The 18,776-nt window shown below is 41.3% G+C and overlaps 1 protein-coding gene across 25 annotated transcripts in view; it reads right to left on the bottom strand.

Annotated features, from left to right (window-relative positions):
* Nucleotides 1–986: 986 nt before the first annotated feature.
* Nucleotides 987–18,776, bottom strand: part of ptprda (protein tyrosine phosphatase receptor type Da) — a 348,556-nt gene continuing 330,766 nt past the window's right edge. For 17 of the 25 annotated variants that reach the window (XM_076724731.1, XM_076724735.1, XM_076724734.1 and 14 more), the window contains 10 exons: nt 16,259–16,434; nt 14,010–14,129; nt 13,753–13,907; nt 8,439–8,724; nt 7,216–7,394; nt 6,793–6,919; nt 6,412–6,537; nt 5,270–5,424; nt 4,928–5,063; nt 987–4,366 (listed from right to left, as the gene is read on the bottom strand). In XM_076724731.1, coding sequence (XP_076580846.1) covers nt 4,298–4,366; nt 4,928–5,063; nt 5,270–5,424; nt 6,412–6,537; nt 6,793–6,919; nt 7,216–7,394; nt 8,439–8,724; nt 13,753–13,907; nt 14,010–14,129; nt 16,259–16,434 — 1,529 coding nt within the window. In that variant the 3' untranslated portion in view covers nt 987–4,297. The remainder of the gene's footprint in view (nt 4,367–4,927; nt 5,064–5,269; nt 5,425–6,411; nt 6,538–6,792; nt 6,920–7,215; nt 7,395–8,438; nt 8,725–13,752; nt 13,908–14,009; nt 14,130–16,258; nt 16,435–18,776) is intronic. The other 8 variants (XM_076724751.1, XM_076724750.1, XM_076724755.1 and 5 more) reach the window with 1 other exon arrangement.

Raw genomic sequence — 18,776 nt, 5'->3', positions numbered from 1 at the left:
TTAAGTGTATTGATTCAAACAGAATCTGTTCTGAAGAAGCCACGTTACGCTAGCTTGCTAAAATGAGCTGCAAAATAAGGTGTAAACATTAAATTTGTACTGCATCTAGTGTTGTTTTGCCATGTACAGGCAATAGCCCATTAGCAATGCAGTAGTGTTAAAAATGCCCCATGGAGATGGGCGGTAGAGATGACTGCGCCCTGAGGATACAAGAAGTGTATCCCATTTCAAGCCATTGGTGCAGCTTGTAATGGGTAATCTTGTTGTTGCAGAGCATCTTAGCCTTAAGTAAATAAACGTCTAAATGCATACAAATTAAAAATTTAAAGTGCCAGTGCCAACAGATGAACAGTACATACGGTATATATTAATATGTTAATATGTATCACTGTATAAATTGGCATTTACTGTATATCATCATTCATTAATAATACAACAATTTATTATAAATTAGTCTAATTACTATACATTTAGCTCTCCATTTGAATGAGTCTCTATGGGTCAGGCAGGCTTTGACAACTCCCAATGCACACACACACACACACACACACACACACACACACACACACACACTGCAACTACAACAGAAGAGAAGCAGCAAGAAATAATAGCAAAAAAAAAAAAAAATTACAGCGTTTAAGTGGTGCAGCGGCATTTAGTATAATGCAATTATGATTTGCTTCCCTGTTTCCGTACAACACCCCTTTGCTTGTCGGGTGGACAAAATCTGTGTTAGAAACAAGGCAGCTTTGAAAACATTGCCCTTCATCTGTCAAAGGTTCCCCGGATGACTCATCGTAGCTGACATCAGTGACAGAAAAACCAGAGCGATGGAAATCTATTCAAATGCGGTGAGGGCTCAGTTTCCCCTTTCATGAGAGAGCTGTGGATAATATGCTGGACCCAGACCAGTAGGGGGTAAAATAGCTCCATCAGTCTTTTCCAGTTGAAGTGTGGTGGAGGGAGACAAGTGAAACGCCAATGCATAACACTGACATTTTTTAATAGAATTCATTTATAACAAATGGAACTTGTGTCAGCAAAGAACTGATTTTCATACAGACTTCTTTCGCCACCAATGTAACCTAAGTAAGAAAATAAAAAGCACTCCTTTCATTCAGAAAAAGAAACAGTTTACGCTTACAACTAATCAGAGGTAATTGTATGATCTTTTTAACAAGCCATTTTTTTTACAATTTCATTATTTAATTTTCAGTCTATGCATCCAGACGAGAGATAGATAGAGAGAGCAGAGAACACAACGTTTATTTCTGTTAATGACACTCCAAGCTTGAATGGCAAAGCCACAAGAACAGATGGTTGGGGGACAGATTTTTCTGAAGTCATCTGCTGGAGTAACCATGGCATCAGAATGGATGCTCTTTTTCGCCACAAACTTTTTTTTTTTTTTTTTTTTTTGTCTTTTTCAAGAGTTGATACCTTTTTTTGTGTTATTTACATACACACAAAGTGAACGTTTAAGGAGGTTTTTTATAGATGGGTTCAAGTAATATATTATTGGGTTTAGAATCAATAGGGCAGTGCATAGTACAAAGATAGAGAAAGTGCAAATCTTCCTACCAGGCCAGCTTTGGCCATTCTGCAATGTTTGACCATGCATATGAAAAATTAATAAGAAAAAAAAGGAAACTGAGATGAGAAAATAAACATGTTCCGAGACTTGAACACAATGTAACATTGGCCACCATGAGGTTAAATAATAGCACTTTTATATCTCAAAATTATGGCAAAAGTAATCAGGTAAGCAGTCGACAAAAATAAAACACATAGCTGCTTGAGTTAACAAGGGAAAGAAAGCACCTGGAATGCACATCCACAAAGCCATCAAAGAGGGTATGGAGAAGTTAAAGATGCTGCTCAACATAAAGACTGAACTGTAAACCAACTAAACCCCCAGTCTCGAAGTGTAATGTTGTTAAAAAAAAAAAAAAAAAGAAAGAAAGAAAAAGGACGTGACACACCGTTTCAGGATTGTCAGGATAACAGAATAGATTTAGCTGCAGATTGTAAGTCTCCGTATCTGCTCACTGTCGTGACGTGTCTGTAATTCAAACCTAAGGCGTGAAGAAGGAACCCTTCGGTGACGACCGGTGCATTAAGCATTGTTTTTTTTCTTTACCGAATTTAAGTTCGACGAACCGTGTTTTTAAAAAAAATAAATCAAAACAGGAACCTGCTGCTGTTAGATGTGACCGTAGAAAGCTCATTAACTTCATGTTGGACCTGTTTATCATCCTGTTTATTTCTGAGAGCAGAATTGTGCAGTCTCAACCCTGACTCTTTGTCTGAAAATTCAAAATATATGTCTTCTAACTGCTGTGTGTTCTTCACTGTCTGCAGAGTTCAGCGACGTATAAACTGTTGTCTTCTAATTCACTCAGCCACAGTAAGGCCACTGAAAATGAAAAATGAGCTTTGAAATGTTCTTGTTTGCATATATAATCTCATCATGTGACAAATGAATACTAAAGGTAAATAAACTATACAATTACATTTATACTAAATGCCTAGGTTACTCAAAGGATATACATTAATATGTTAAATGAAACATTATAAAAACAGGCATAAATATAAGGCACTCTAAATGCAAAACGGAAAAAAAAAGAAAAAACACGTTGATACCACTGAATGCTTTAAAGAACCACAAGAAAGTGACGTCTTTGTACCTTGCCCTATTGTGTGGAGCGGTGATTGCGGCTGCGTGACCCCTCTGCCTCTAATTACAGACTGTATGAGAGCTTGAAAAATGCACCAGCGATGCTTTGACTGGCATCTGACATTCCCACTCCCACACCTCACTTGCGGGGGGAAACAACAATGTCATGAGCGGATGACATATCCACATAAAACCCTATCTAAAAACACACATATTTATTGCACAAGAAAAGATGCACTGAATCAGAATACAATTTTGTCCTACTGATGTGCATTCCAGTGAAAAAATCTCATTTCATTTCCCCCATAGCACACAACTCTCAATTTGGATTGCTTTCATAGGCGATCCATATTTCAAATACTTTTTACTCATAAATTATGTAATTTATCAATATATTTAGAATGGTATATCTATACTTTAATATATCTTTCTCATAGATTCTGTAGCATATATTTATATATTCATATATTTTATCAAATTCATCAGGTTCTCTCTCATCACCCTTCTAACATGGAAGAACTAAGATAATCGGTAGCAGCAACTTCATACTTTGCTCATCCCTGTTGATTCCACAAAGCCCCAGTTTATCTTATGGGAGTAATTAAGTTACCATGTATGTGATCATGGACAAAAACAAGAACAGTAAAATTCAAGACCAAAAGAAAAAAGAAAAAAAAAAAAAAAAAACAAACTCTTGAACAAACTTACAATTTGGTAGTGTGAATTCTGTTCTGTGCACTAAGTGCAACCAAGTGAGAAGGAGGGGGGGAAATCAAAACAAAATGTCAAAAAAGCAAAGAGATTCTCTGCAAAATAGCACATACGTCAGAACAGTTCTACAGCTTAAAAAAAAAATTAACATTTACGTAAATACGTCTTTATCACTTTCTTCCAAGCGATAAACTTGTGTAAAAAAAGGAAATTCACACAGTTCAAAAAAAGCACATCAGCTGTATAATAAAGTACTAAAAAACTAAATCAATAATTTTCATTTATTTCATAGATCATTTTGAACTTTACCCTCTCCCAAAATTTAGATGATGAACATTGTGACAGGAAAAGGGGTGTTTATTCTTTATTACTTTAAGTCTGTCCTGCTGTTGTGGACCAAGCTTTGTCTTCTTTTTCGATGGGTTGTCAGTGTGTACTTGATTGTGAAACAGAAATTTTTTTTTCTTTACAATGTGCATCGAGTTTTTTTTCCCCCGCAATTCTGTGTGCCTCCAATGCCTCTCGTAATGGTTCATAATCACTGATGCATTTCTGACGATGTCATTATTGTTCATTTACTTTTTTGTTGTGTTGGTTTCATTCAGTTTTATGAGCCCCAAAATGAATCCTTGAAGCAAAAGAAAAGGTAATTCCGTATGATGCTTCAACAGTCAGGATTCCCTCACTTTGTGTCAAGGCGAGGTTTTATTGTGGTTGGGAAATACTTGGTCCTCCGGGAATCATCTTTTTCATTTTTTGACAAGTCATGTCACACATCCAACACTTAATGAGTTGTTAGCAAGGAGTTAAGGAGTACTTTCTCAAGCAGGAATTTATGGCTCAGAAGAGAGGCTCACTGGGTTTTCCTTCCAAAGGGCCCTCTGCTTTTTTCTTCCAATACTGGGTCTTTTACGTTGCATAGTGATCAAAGCTTCCCAGGTACTCCAAGCCAGCTCTGTAGCAGAACTGGTATTGATCCTGCAAACAAAGAAGACAAAACTTAAGCTCACACTCCCTCTTCGGTATCCTGAGATGCTCAATCTTTTGTACCATTTTTGATACATTGTGCTTCTATCATGACTATTGTCACAGCCTAGAAACTATCATTTTCCACTGATGGAAAAAATCTTTTTGTACTCCAAAGGTACCAAGTGAAATTCTTTATACACACTTTCTACACAGACTTGTATTTTCACAACTTGAAGATGATACAGGCACTGTTGGTGTGTGTTGTGTGAATTGCCAGTTGTCACCAGTTGTTGTGAATTGATCAGATAAATTTGCAGTCAAGACTACTACAGATCAGTTCAGTTAGTGAATCAATCAGTCTTTAACAAAGGCCTGCATTTGTCAATCTGTTTAGCTCAAGATGATACTTGATACTTTGAATATACTTTCGCATTGGTAACGCAGTAACTGATTCCATGTGTTGTCTGCAGTTCCACAAAACTGAAGTACCTGCATGACTCCCTCTGTACAGTTTGCAAGTTATGTTTTCTTTCAGCGTGTAGTGGAAAAGAGGCAAAAAAACACCCTCACCTCTGTCTGCACCATCGCTGGTCTCTGTGTCCGTAACATTTTCACTGTCTGAAAGATGTCTACTACGCCCTCATATCTCATTCGTTCCAAGACAATGCTGAGGGTGATGAAGACTCCAGTTCTACCAACACCCGCGCTGTGCAGGAGAGGGCAAACAGGTCAGCGGCGAGGCCAGAGAACCCACATAAATATAGAACTCAAAAAAATCAAAACAATGCACCGTGGTGCGAACTGAATATTTGTTTTGTTACGCAGCATTACAGCTCAAGAAATGTTTGCAATCAGGTTCATCTACAAAATGCAAGTGATAAAGTTCAGTGCTTATGCTGTTTGGTCACGTACCTACAGTGGACCGAGATAGGCCCATCTTGGCCGAACTGCTCTTTTGTTTTATGTACTTGGCCAATGAAATCGATGAAGCCCTCTCCTGATTTTGGCACTCCTTGTTCAGGCCAGTCTGTGAACTGAAACTGCCTTACTGTCCGTGACTGTCCATCCTGGCAACAGAGGGTGGGAAGAGAGAGAGAAGGTACAGAGCCCGCTTTTTAAATGGAACATCAGTCAAAAATAGGGAAAAAATAACAAAGAAAACCTGATGAAATGAAACTGGGAGGCCATTCTGAGGTTTTTTCGTCGACAGCCAACCTATGGCAGTTCATTCCATGACCATCCTCATCATAATGATCCACGCCTTTGTGGGTTTTAGAGTGCAAGGCGGCGTTCTTGAAAAAATTCTCGCAGAGGCACTAAGTTTAAAGCATCATGTTTTGTTATTAAAGATGCCTGCCATTTTACCTGAATGCATTAAACATGAACACTAAAGATGCAAATTCCTTTGATGTGCTACCCTCAACAGGATGCTCGGAGAATCGACTTTGAGGGTGTGCATTACTTAAGTGATATTGTATCCTCTTGATAAGGAGAGCAATCCCATTGAGGAGACAGTGTAACATGCACTACAAAGAAGGAAGCCTGCACCATTTATCTGTGTAAGCCTTTGATGGAATTAAAAACTCTGGCAGCTCAGTGCTGCCGGCACCACATTTGTTTTTACACATTGACATGTGTCATAATTTCCACAAATATATATATATTTATTCTTATGTTCCACTTAAGGCCATAGTTTGGTATAAACAAATACTTGACACAATGCCAAAAATTTCAGCTAATGACTGCTGCAATGTTAAATCCATCCACCATCCAGCATGTTCAACACTATCACGGAAATCTTTTTTCTTGGTAAACATAATCAAGCAGGTGTAGCTCCAGTGATAAAACTTGTTTAAAAAAGTTGAAAACTATCATTATTTCATGGGTAAAAGCCCCTGGTTATTCCATTCACAATGAGCCATGGTTAGACTACAACCCAGACTTTGAAAAACAGTCCACCAAAGTGTAAACAATACCACTGGAGTTGGAGCTCCATTCCCACAATGTCAAATTTTGATCTTTTAACTTTGTCCTATGAAACATTGTCTGCTTACCCTGGCATCAGTCACTTTGAACTCTCTCAGGATATACTGGGGCATGTTATACTCGGCCATGGGGTCCACCACAAAGTACTGGTATCTGGCTGACCTCTCTGCTGGCCAGTACTGGTGGCATTTTTCCTGTCGAGAGTGAAAAATAGAATACCACAGTGAGCCACAACATTCATTTCGTACACTAGCTTCATTGTGTTCATTCCCAGAATTTTTTCATTCAGTTCATACTGTATCTACTGCTCGAAAGCTTATATTCTTGTGGCTGAATCCATGTATGGTATTTCATATACGCTGTTTTGTAATGCGTGTGTTTGTGTTCCGTCGCCAAAACAAAGAGGTTAATGTGCCAAAACAAAGGGAAGAAAATAAGCGTATGCATACCCTGCCCATTTCTCTGAGCTTGGTGAGCATAACGACAATGGTGGAGTTGTGCTCCCAGAGCATTCTCCAGAAGTCCTCTGTGGTCTCTGCCAGTGGTCCCTGTGTGGCAATATAGGCTTTCTGTTGCCTGTTGGAATGCATAAATCACATGATGGGAAAGCTGTGATACAGTCGGCATTCAGATACATTAGAACTTTACACTGTGACTGGTTTGACGATGTTGAATTGCAGTTGTAAATAATAACCAAAACATGGCAATGACTCTGAAATTTGTATACATTTGCTGACGCTTCCCAGTTGATATTAAATTCATGTTTCAAAAATGTAGCTGCTTCTATGAAATGCCAAGCCATTTTCATGTTTAATGAATTTACATACTGGCCATCTGATTGGCAATGGGCGTCAGAGTACATTAGCACTTACCTGTACCCATCAATGAAACTGGCATTGATGTAGTCAGAGCCCTCAACTCCTCGAATGGGCTGAAGACACACTCGTGTGGACTCGTATGGCATTATGTTAACAAGGCGGTTCTTGAACTTGTTGCAGGGGAGATTGGCACTGATGAATCGTGATGTATGGGCTTTAGTGTTCGCTAGACGCTTCATGGAGACAGAGAAAAAGAGATATCTTTGAGCGTACTGGTGCGAAGTTAGGAGTGCTAACAGTCTGGGATTTCTCTATGTCCCTGGTGACTGACTGCATTTGACACTAAAGGTGGACTGTACATGATAAAGATCCGAGTAGTATGAACAATTGCATGCCTTTTGGATTCCTTCCTACTCGCGCGAGTAGGAAGGAATGCAAAATAATAAGCTGCACATCGTGGGTTATGAAACCTACACTATAATGGCTCAAAGTGTACTGTGGCTATACACTATTTCATGTAACCATAAAGTATGGAAATGGCATCAAAGTGATTATTATCATGGTCTGCCTTTGCAGGGAAAAAATAGCATGTTATGATGAAAAGACAGGGAAATGGATACCCGAGCGAGCTTGGAGTGGACAGAAGTGCAGTATAATCTAACCTGTTTATCATCTCTTAGTGGAATCAGCATCCATCAGAGAGCAAGAAAGTAGGTGCGTGACAAGCAAGGCGATACCATGCATACAGAAACACCACAGGCTGCTAGGGGCTGAATAAGGTTGGTTGAGCTTCTCATTGTAAAGTATATTGCCCAAGTTCCTCTGGCAACAGTTCTGTGGTGGGGAAAACCTGTGTTTGGCGTTTTCATGTAAACCAAGACCCCTGTTTCTAAAGGAAGGGGAGCTATGGGCAGGGGGAACCAGAAAGGGAGAATTTATCCTATGTTGGGTTACACAAGGGAGTCAACTAACTGGAAAAGAGAGGAAACCACAGGCCCCACGCTGTCTGCTGGGTCTAATGGGAAGTGGAAAAGAGTTGTACAGAGAATAGCCAATCAATGACGCTGGGGTCTGCATGTGACTCGGAACATGGGGTGCCAATGGGAAGCCTGTAAATTCTTTCTGCATGTGGCAAGTTCTTGGTATAAAACTTTACAGGTGTGATGTGCAATCTACAGACTATGCCGTCAGAGTTTAAAGCTAAAGCATCGCTTATTAATATTTTTCCAAGTAATCCCTTATCAAAAATATTGTACCCAATAGTAAACAGTTTGTACCTTGAACTCAAGTTCCATGCCGGTGACATTCTCTCCACCCTCTATCTGCGTCAGTTTCTGGATGTAGGCGTATAGGTTTCTGGCGGGCACTTCGGTGGTGCCGCAGTTGACGGCCTCCTGGAGCGCGTCATGTATGAAGACATACTGGTCCTCTGTCTGCACCATGTAGTTGCGCTGGGCACGCATTAGCGTTACATGCCCGTAGATGTCCACAGTCTTCTCGTGCTTGATACGTTCCAGCATGGCATCAATCACGATGAAGCAACCTGTGCGTCCCACTCCAGCACTGCAGTGAAAAACAAGATCAAGAAGGAAGGATGTTATATTGGATGGTATCCTCAGCTGTCACTGTGCAAGAAAACTCTTGATCTTAACTTCTCCAAAATCTTGGCAACCACATACAATATGTGATCTCCAGTGATAGAAATGAGGGGCAGTCTGATGGAAGGAAACGTGTCTTCTGAAAACATGTGCCGTGGCTTGAAGAACCCCTAGTGATGAGGTAAACTCTGTGTGCCAAGTCTGCCACCTCAGGATGGAGCATTTAGCTTGGAGTGTAATTAAATCTGAAGTGGCACTGTGTGGGGAAGAGGGCTAGGCAGTTGTGGCCTTCAACTGTCTCCCTCCTGGCATTGCAATCTAGTCTCTCCCCTCTGGACCTCACCTGTGCTCTCTAACCCATCAGGACTAATCACTTGTGCAACAGCAACATTTAACCTTTATCTCATGGTTCCAAAAAGTGCCACTACAACAAATGCACACCGAAATGTGGATAAAAAGACGAAATTTTGACAGTATGGCTGTTTGAGGGCTTTGTTAATGTGCCGGGCAACTTCTGAGAAGTGCAGCTGACTTCAATTAATGCCATTAGATTAGCACAGTGCACCCAAATGACATAAGAGCTTTAGAAGAGGCACTGAAAGGCAGGTCCCTTCATTAAGATTCACATCAACACATTTTTACATTAGTGTGTAAAAATGCACAAGTGACAAAAAGCACTCTGACAAATAGAGGGAAAATGCTTCACTGTTTCTCTTCGACCGCTTCTTGCAGGCCAGCTCGAGACATGCAGTACAAATGTAGCCCATTTCTGCAGACTGCTGACAGTCTAAAAATGCTCCCCCCCGTACATTACATGTTTTAATAGCGCATGCCACATGATAGAAGATGTTTTCTGATGACAGTTTATTTACTGTGGGGCGACGGGGTGGTGTTAAATCTTGTTCGTTAACTCTCCTCCCACCTACCGCAAAGCACAGCATTGACAAGACAAGTCCTTGCACTTGGCACTCCAAAGTAAATAGGTTATTCAATCCATTAAGCTGACATGCCTACGAGGTGTGAGCCATGCTCTTGTGCCTCCTCCTTCTGATGGAGCATTTGTTTTTCATTTGCTCTGAGGAACGGGGAAAGGGTTGAGAAGGAAAACTCAAGAGGGAGTAAAGTTAGTCCCCGGGGGCCAAGTCTGCTTAATGTGCCATGCTGCACTGGAACTGTGCTGCAAATGGAATAAAGACACGTATGGGAGTCATTGGCTTTAACAAATTCTCTGATGATCACTTTCAAAATGGCTGACATTGGCTGAATGAGACTGGATTTTTTTTTTTCTTTTAACAAAACTCTTCGCCGCTCTAGGGCGATTACAAAATGTGCATTTAAGTCAAAGGGAGAATTGGGCTGCAAAGAAATGTGAAAGTGTCTCGGGGATATTTGAAGAATGAATCACTTCCAGGTCTAAGAACACCTCAGCCCTCGGGCGAGGGATGCAGGAACTAGAAGAGATTTCTCCCTTTACCCCAGCTGTTTCCAATCTGAAAACATTTTACAGTGCGGACCTGAATGTGGGAGAGTGATGACCTGCGAGAGAGTAAGTGACAGAGTGACAGCATTGAGCTAGAGAGACGGAGACAGAGGAAGCTGAAGAATTGGGGGAGGGAGGCGAGGAGATAGAACGTAAGCTTGTGTTATGCGGGGAGAGATGAAGCCAGTTATCTTGAAGTTGTGTCGCACTCAAGTTAGTTTTATAAAGGACAGAGTGGCAAGAATATGTATTAACCTCAATTTTCTTTAAATGTAAGAGCAGGAAATGCTCGGTACATATGCAGCATTCCTTTATCAACAAGTGACGTGTGTGTGGTGGGGTGAGGTGGTGCAGAAAGCCGTCGGAACATTTGGCAGTTGAGGGGGAGTTGGCAGACTGACTGCACTAATGACCTGACACTGCCTTTTCAGCCAGTCAAGACCAGCTGCTTTGGACGTCGACACACATTAAGTGTCAGACTAATATGTTTTCCAGGAGTTTAGGGAATAGGGGATGGGAGAGAAAGTGCAGGGTGAAATACAGCTGCAATGAGTCCCGACAAGATAAAGCGTGAGCAGCAGTGAAAGCAATTACATATGTATTGTTACCAAATCTCTTGCCGTCAGCTGACCTGTCACCGTTTCCCCACACTGCCAATTGAACGCACACACATGAACTCCAGCTCACAAGGATCACTGCATTGCCGTTAATGGAGTCAATAATAATTGGAATCCTTTGTGCGTATGAATGCTTTTCAGGAGTAAGTCAACAAAGTCATTAATTTCCAACATAGGACGTGTGGAATTTTGTTGTCTGAAACATCCTTTGCCCACTAATTGGGCTTGTAGGTTTAGCCGCTTTCCTTCACAAACCACTGGAGAGTGTTGGCTGCTGATTCTTGTCCGTTGTGACGTGCCAACAAGTGCAGGACTGTTCCCCTCACATGCAACTCTGCCATGATGACAGGGAGGTGGAGTTTTGTGGCAGCTCTCCTGAGTCATCCCTTTCCTTCCCTTCATTAGAATAATTTCTGGAGGAGCACTGCGACTGAGTATGGCTTGATGGAAATGAGGAGGCCATGTTCAGTTTTTCCAGCAGGGATGTTTTGTATGCCCTCATGGTACTAAACATACCAGTGAGGTGAGACTTTTTGTGGGATATAAGGTTTCCGATGGTGACGGTGGAGAAGCCAGCGTTAAAGAGTCACTCCAACCAAATCTTACATTGAGAAAAAGCATTGCTGCACTGTTCACAAAGGGTTGGTCAGTCTGTTGAACCCATGAGCACAGCTGGGTGTGATCAGGTGTGGTCTGTTGACTTGTGACCACACCCATCCATAACAAGGCTTCATCATGGCTGCACAGGGCGTTGAACTAGCATGTCTTCACCACTAGTTGTCAATGAAAACAGAGTTGTTATTTGCCTAAAAATAGGTAAATAAGCAGCTTGGTTTTGATGACAGTTAGATAAGTGGTCTAAATTCTGACTTATGTGCTGTAGTAGACAGTAATAGAGAGAAAAGAAAAGGGGGACATGGCCAGGTTATCAGTTGAATCCTTTGAAACTGTGGGTTGTTCTATCAAAAGTTTCCCTTCCGAGTCACTGGGAGAGCCCAGTGATCTCCATGACATTCAATCATGTCCATTTGACCTCCTCCGCCACCTCACAACGCCTGGGTAGACCTTAAGCTAGAAGAGCAAAACAGTCCCTGACCTATGGGTTAGTGAGAACAGCAGGAACTAGGAAAGCAGGAAACATGCTATAGAGTCCGTGGGTGGCAGGTTTCTCAAGACGCACTGTGATCTCACCTTGTCAGAAGGGTTAGCTCTGCAGTGGAAACACACGAATGCATTTAGATTATTATTGTTACCGTAAAGACTGCTGTGGTGGAACTACCGGCACTGTGTGAGCAACAGTGACGCAAGTAAATAAAAAGAATGTAAATAAAATTGTGAATCCTTAGACAAGCTAGAGTAATTTGATTTCATTAGGATAATCTTTACCAACAATGACAAATGATACAGAAAACCCCTCTTTTGACTTGCTGGCTGTTTAAAATTTAGTTTATGATGAAGGCTGGAGAAAAAAAATGGAAATACCGTAACATGAGATGAACACGTCCCACCACACACGAAAACTAAAAGTTTAAGTAAGGACTGGTTCACCACTAATCTTCCTGACATCTGCGTCATCAATATGCAGTCTTGTGTATATCAGATGAATTGTTATGGAACTCAGGGGAAGTAATTCAGGGGAATTCTCCAGTAAGTTGAGTCACTTGTGATTGTTGTCGAGGTATAGTTTATGGACTCTCATCTCCTCATACACCACCACTCAAACAAATCCAGAGCCTGTGATTTCATTATGGTATACGTGGTACATACATGGTAAGCTACAATTTTTTTTTGTGCACCAGCTAATTAAGCAACCACTCAAGAGTCTTTTTTTTTTTTTTTTTTTAGCTTTTATCTCTGTCTTGTTGCATGTGCTTAAATAGCTTCCACAAAATTGACAGTATATCTCTGCCTCACCACAAAACACTCCTATCTTTATTTTGCAAGTATGCAAAAATAAAAGATGGCTCTGTTTTAAAATTGTGGTCAAACATGAAGTGAGGAATTGCCTCTCAAGGGATTTGGAGCTTGGAAAAGACTGTATCTGATAGGGAGCCAGAGGAATTAAAAACTCCCATCTGCAGAGTGACATTAATTCCTGCATTCTGCTTCATTGTAAAAAGTCAGGATTTTCAATTTAAAGTGATTCGGCAACTAGCTCTAATTAACTCCAGCATGTGGTAATTCTAACTCTTCTGTAATCCCCCTTCCCTTTTCTTGTCACTTTCTGACACAAGTTTGTATCTATTACACTTGCTATCGCTGTTTCTTCGTTTTCACTGCCTTTTCAGTCGCTTGCTTTCTCTGCGCCTCTCATGACTTCCTGAGTTGAGAGGAGCTAGAAGTCTGCGTTATATCCTTGTGCCTCTCTGCTGGGAGTCTGGCCGCTTATGTAGCTGAGGGAAGTGAAGTTGGCATGAAAGTTATTTGTTTCAGATGCAATAACCCAAGGGATAAGCCAAGGCATCTTGTGGGCCGCTGATGTGCAACACGCTCGTGGTGTAGCAGGGAACGCGACAGGTCTGCGTGTCTTCATGTGTGGGAGGAGATGTTTAAGTTTGCTGAGGGCGATGCCACTCACAGTTTGTGCTGTGATGTTGAAAGCACCTTCAGATTTAAAGTGCCTTCTGTGAAAGCTAGTAGACTGATTTGTTTGGGCTTGCCATAGTAGTCCATATAAAGTATTAAAATATTGGACAACAATTTGTCTTTCGGTTCATGTCAAAAACCTTTTAAAAATCACTATGATCAGTACACAGTGACTCGCATATAGACCTCTAAATAACCATCAATGTATTGTATTTTGTCATATGTATTCATATATTCATTACAGCAAATGGAGAGAACAAAATCAATTTCATGCTTCAGCATGTTTTTGTGAAACCATGTTGTTTCTTACCTGCAGTGTACCACCATGGGCCCTGCATCTGGAGGATTGCAAGCTTTCACCCGTCTCAGGAAGGCCAGGAACGGAGTGGGGTGCTCTGGCACCCCGTGGTCTGGCCAGGCCGTGAACTGGAACTGCCTCACCTCTCTCTTCTCGCTGGAGCCATTCTGAATATGGAGGCAGAGAAAGGTTAGCGACCAACGTAACTCACATCAAGTGCTTTACAGTTGTGAGGTCTCAGCACAACAAAAAGCCAAACGCCTCCTTACTTTAAAAAGTGCAAATGTCCTGACACAGTACGTGGCCAGCTCTACTGTGTCCAGCAGTGTCACTTGGATGAGGCCGTATGTCTCTGTCCCTCTCGTAGGCCAGTATTGGTCACATTTCACCTGCAGCGGAGAGAAATATCACATTAGACAAGGTAGGGACAGGAATAATATATGAACGCTATCTGCCCTGGAGTGTAAAGTGAAATAATGGTAATTCCTGCTGACTAGGCTTGATTTCATAATCAATGAAATGGCCTGAGATATTTGTACGGAGCCGACGGTGCTATTAATTGCCCTGACATGCTGTATAATTACAAAGGTAACCACAGTTTCCAATCATATTACCGGCTCAGCTTTATTGCTGTTCGAGTGCACAGCTTTGTTTCCCGGGTTAACAGCCAATAAAACACTGTTCCATTATAGCAATGCTGCTTAGCTGACAAAGAGAAGCACGATTGGTGTTGGGGAGGAAATAGCTGAGCTCCATTTCAATTGTTTTTCTTCATATTGTCCATTAGAACTGATGTGGTTTTAGCAATATGTTCAACACAATCAAAATGTCATTGTGCTCAACAAATCCTGATGCCTGATGCTCGGTGACTGTTGATGAGCATGACAACTGGGCGCCATTTGTACCACTGGAATATTCAAACATCTTACATCCACTAATTTCATTTCTTAAGCAGCTGTTACAGCATTGACACCATGAGTAATGAAGTTGATTGTGACATCGGGAGTAATGGAATGATTCATAATAGCGTTTACTCTCAAATGCTCAAGCTTTATACATGCAAAACATACAAAGACAGCTTGAGTGCTTCCCAGCGAATGATATGACTGATTAATATGAAAGGCAGGAGCTGATGGCGGCAACAAAAGCACATTATGTACTGCAAATGTCAAACATCATAATTGTATGGCAGGCTCAGTCTCGCAGGAAGCCTTTACTGCAGAGCCAAGAAGCACTCTTATATCACAAAGCATCTGCGGAGTGAAACAGACACCTTACAGCACGGACCAAATTTAATTGAAGAGTCGTGCATTTTTAAAACGTCCACAATGTTGAAAAACAGCCATGGAATGCATTTGCTGTGCAGATTGTGCAGATACTGAGCAAAAACTGCTCTCTGGATAGAGTCAGCGCCCCTGTTAACACTATGCCAGGCTCTTAGAAAAGGCATACAAGTGTGAAGGTCAGTAGCTTATGGAGTCTGCAAGCTTTCATGTGCTGTAAGATGTGCAAGAGAGAGAAAGAGAAAGTGCCTTTTGACCACATCAGCCTTAAAGGAGCAGCGAGTGCATGCAGCTGGGCATTGTAGCTCTCGGCAGTGTTTTTATCACTGATTGCAATCCAGTGCCTTCAGCAGTGCTCGGCTAATGAAAGCAGCCATACCACTAATCAGTCAGGACTCAACGACAACAGAAAGTGTTGTCGTAAAGAGAGGATTGAGGATATCAGCGGGTGACAGAATGCAACTTGACTTCTCCCGGGGAATAAATACGAATGCATGCAGGGAGGGCCAGGGCGCAAACACACTGTACAAATTAAACCGGGTTGTGAAAAAGAGCAGATCAGGAGGACGAGGACATCAAACTGATCGCGTCACTGATAGAGGGTGAACGGCGTTTGAAGAGATTTTCAAAGTCAAATGAAGAACAGAAATGTGAAAATAACTTCCCATTGCTCTGACTGTTGATATTTTTCAACTCATTCTTGCCAGCTGCTGATGTCGTGAAATTATCATATTCTTATGTCCACTCTTATTCTGATGGCCCCGCAGACACTCAGTGCAATGCTTTTCAAAACGTACACATTTCACTGGGAAAATAAGAAAACGACTGCTGACAGGTTTTAACACTGGTGCCTGTTTCTTTTTGTCTTCACAAATTCGTTGTAATGATTGGGATAAGGGCTCTTAAAGATGAGCAGTTAAATTGTGTTGACGGATTGTGATTTTGCTCCTCTGTGCATGACTGAGAAATCATTGCAAATAGCAACTTTGCTAACGATTTCGGACATTTCAAAAAGCCTCCACACCACAGACACACTAGCGTTGCGTGTGCATAATTAAAACGCCATATTACCAGCCTGTCATATCATTTCGGGTCAATACCAGTATTTAAGTTTAAAGCCTTTATCAACCAATCACAAGTCGATATTATCATGAATTTGCCATTTCATTTGAAGGCAACCCATAAGAGAGAGAGACTCAAGAGAAAGAGGCTGTGTCTGTATTTCTGTCTCTCACCCTGGACCTCTCCTCCAGCTTGGTCATCATGACGATGATGGCGCTCCTCTGCTCCCAGATCATCCTCCAGAATTCGCCAAACGTCTCTGGCAGAGATCCTTGTGTGGCGATGTAGGCATTCTGCTTCCTGTAGCCATCAATGTAGTTGGCATTGATGTAGTCACTTCCAGGGATACCTACAAAAAAAAAAGGAGGCAAGGTTAGACTCAAGCTGGAGTCGGTATGCAAAAAAACTACATAGGGATTGCTTCGTAAGAGGAACCACTGTGTACTGGGACTTTAGATAGTGGGAGACACAATGTGAACAATCAGTGTCACAGAATAGTGGCATTTGTTGCTTCCTCCGTTCGTCTAAGTCCTGATTTTCCCTGCAGTTATTAGAGATGACGTCAGATTATCCACCACATAAGTGTGAGGCCATATCCTTCCTGTTGTCTCGTAAGTATTAAATCGAAAAAATATCATAAAACAGTCACATTTGGAAGCAGTAGTACAGTGCATAAGGATTTTTTATTTGCTATCAACAGCACATTTAAATCCATTTGTGTGTCCCTCTTCCATATCTGCAACTGACTTACAGATAAAGCTCGGTCTGTGAAAGTCTTTCACCTCACATGGAGAAAAACAAACCAACAAAAAACTAGCAAAACAATTTTCCCCCCTCCCCTTCGCTCTCCTCCTTCCCTTTGCTTATATTAAATGAAAGGCACAGCAGCCTTTTCGAATCCAGGCGAAAGAGACAGAGCTGACAGCTAGTCAATGCTTCAGGACTGGCAGTTTAGGGGCTTCGTGCACACATGGTCGACCAAGATAAGTCTCATCTGCATGGACGCCACGTATCAGAGAATCCCCTCACTCTGACTGCCTCCTCTCCCCCCTCTCCCCCAGACTCCCTTTTACTCCCAGGTAACTTATTCAACAGAAAAAAAGGAAAGAAAATGGAATATGAACACATTTAAAAACCAACCCACTATATTTTCTTTCTTTCATTTTTTTTTTTTTTTTAATTTCCTCCGTCCATCTCTTTTGCTGTTGAAGTTGTCCACACAGCCGGGCGGCTGTACATTTCCATGATGGACAAGGGATAAATACAATTAAGCCCAGTGTGTTTTCAAATTGAAAAGCAAAAAGAGACATTACTGTGGTTTAACGAGAATGAGGCAAGTTATTTAACGCACATTTGCAAATGGATTTTGCCTTCATGCTTTCTGTCACTCAGGATTTGTATAAATTCTGCCATTTTCCCTGTCAATATGCTTTTTTCGAAATAAACATTGCTGCAGTGCTGTTCAATACTCGCCATAGAAAGGGGACTCTCAAAGGAAAGACAGAAATATTCCAGGGTGCAACGTTGTAATCATGATAAATGCCATGATTCTTAGTAGTAGAATCTTCATGTTCGACATGGGCAGAATGCCGCGCTCACATTTTCTCAGATTCCTCCATCTTCCTACAGCACAGATTTATGAAGTTGTCACAGATTTCGATTAGGCTTTCTTAATAAATGAGCTCTTTGGAGAAGAGGAGACCAGTGATTCAAGTATAGCTCTTTTCATTGAATAAGAACAAGCTTGTGACTGCTTCCACACTAAATTTAGAACAATGAAAAAAAAAAGCTGTTGCATAACTTTAATGTGCCCAAAAAAGAACATGGAATTGGAGGAATTTGCAGGGATTGTGCTAACAAAACCTAATGCAAACTAACTGTAGAATTCTGGCACATGAAGGGTAGACAAAGTTTGAGGGATTCATTTAGATACCACTTTAATCCTGCTAAGTGCATGTGTTATACGGTCAGGCAACTTGGCAAGAGGTGCCTCGTCAGTCGTCGAAAGTGGAGCGAATTCAGTGATGTCACAACAATTAAAGTCCACAGATGTACTTGAGCTTCGGAGCGCCTGTATTCCAAAGATTCTGCGATCCATCCTCACATCAATATATTCTCAGAGTGCTGCAGCTGTCTTCAAATTCTTATGTCAAATCCCAAATCCCTTTTTTGTTCAAAGAACTCAATCAGAGTAAACAATAGACGCGTTGCTTGCCAAAAAGGCTTTGTTTAAGCTTGAGAAGGAAAAGAGGAAGTCCCTCATGTCCCCCTGGCTGAGAACTACTCGCTTGCGATAGCACAAAGGCTCCAATGTGGTTGTGCAGATGTGTTTATACGCCTGGCTAATGGAGTTCCATCAACACTCAAGCTGTGTGTTGTTTCAGAGAGGCTGCATAAAGGGCTTTCCAAGTCTTTATCTATCTGTTTTTGTCACATTAGCCATTTATTACTTTGTTTATCTTCCTTTGCTCTCCGTGGGAGCAGCTCAATGGAAATGGTTAATTAATAGCTGTGTGTGTATGTGCAATTGTGTTTAATCCAATAAACTGGTGAGGAAGCCAACACTTAACTAGCCATTTCAAAATGGCTTTTCATTACTTAGAAGCTGTACTGTACAGTGCACACATCTTTAATTTGCCAGAGACTTTTATTGGACCGGTTCAAGTCAGTTCTGCCATGGGCTCAAGTGAA

This window comes from Chaetodon auriga, chromosome 24 (genome assembly GCF_051107435.1).
Source record: "Chaetodon auriga isolate fChaAug3 chromosome 24, fChaAug3.hap1, whole genome shotgun sequence".
NCBI classification, from domain to species: Eukaryota; Metazoa; Chordata; class Actinopteri; order Chaetodontiformes; family Chaetodontidae; genus Chaetodon; species Chaetodon auriga.
This window is presented reverse-complemented; position numbering and strand designations above follow the sequence as displayed.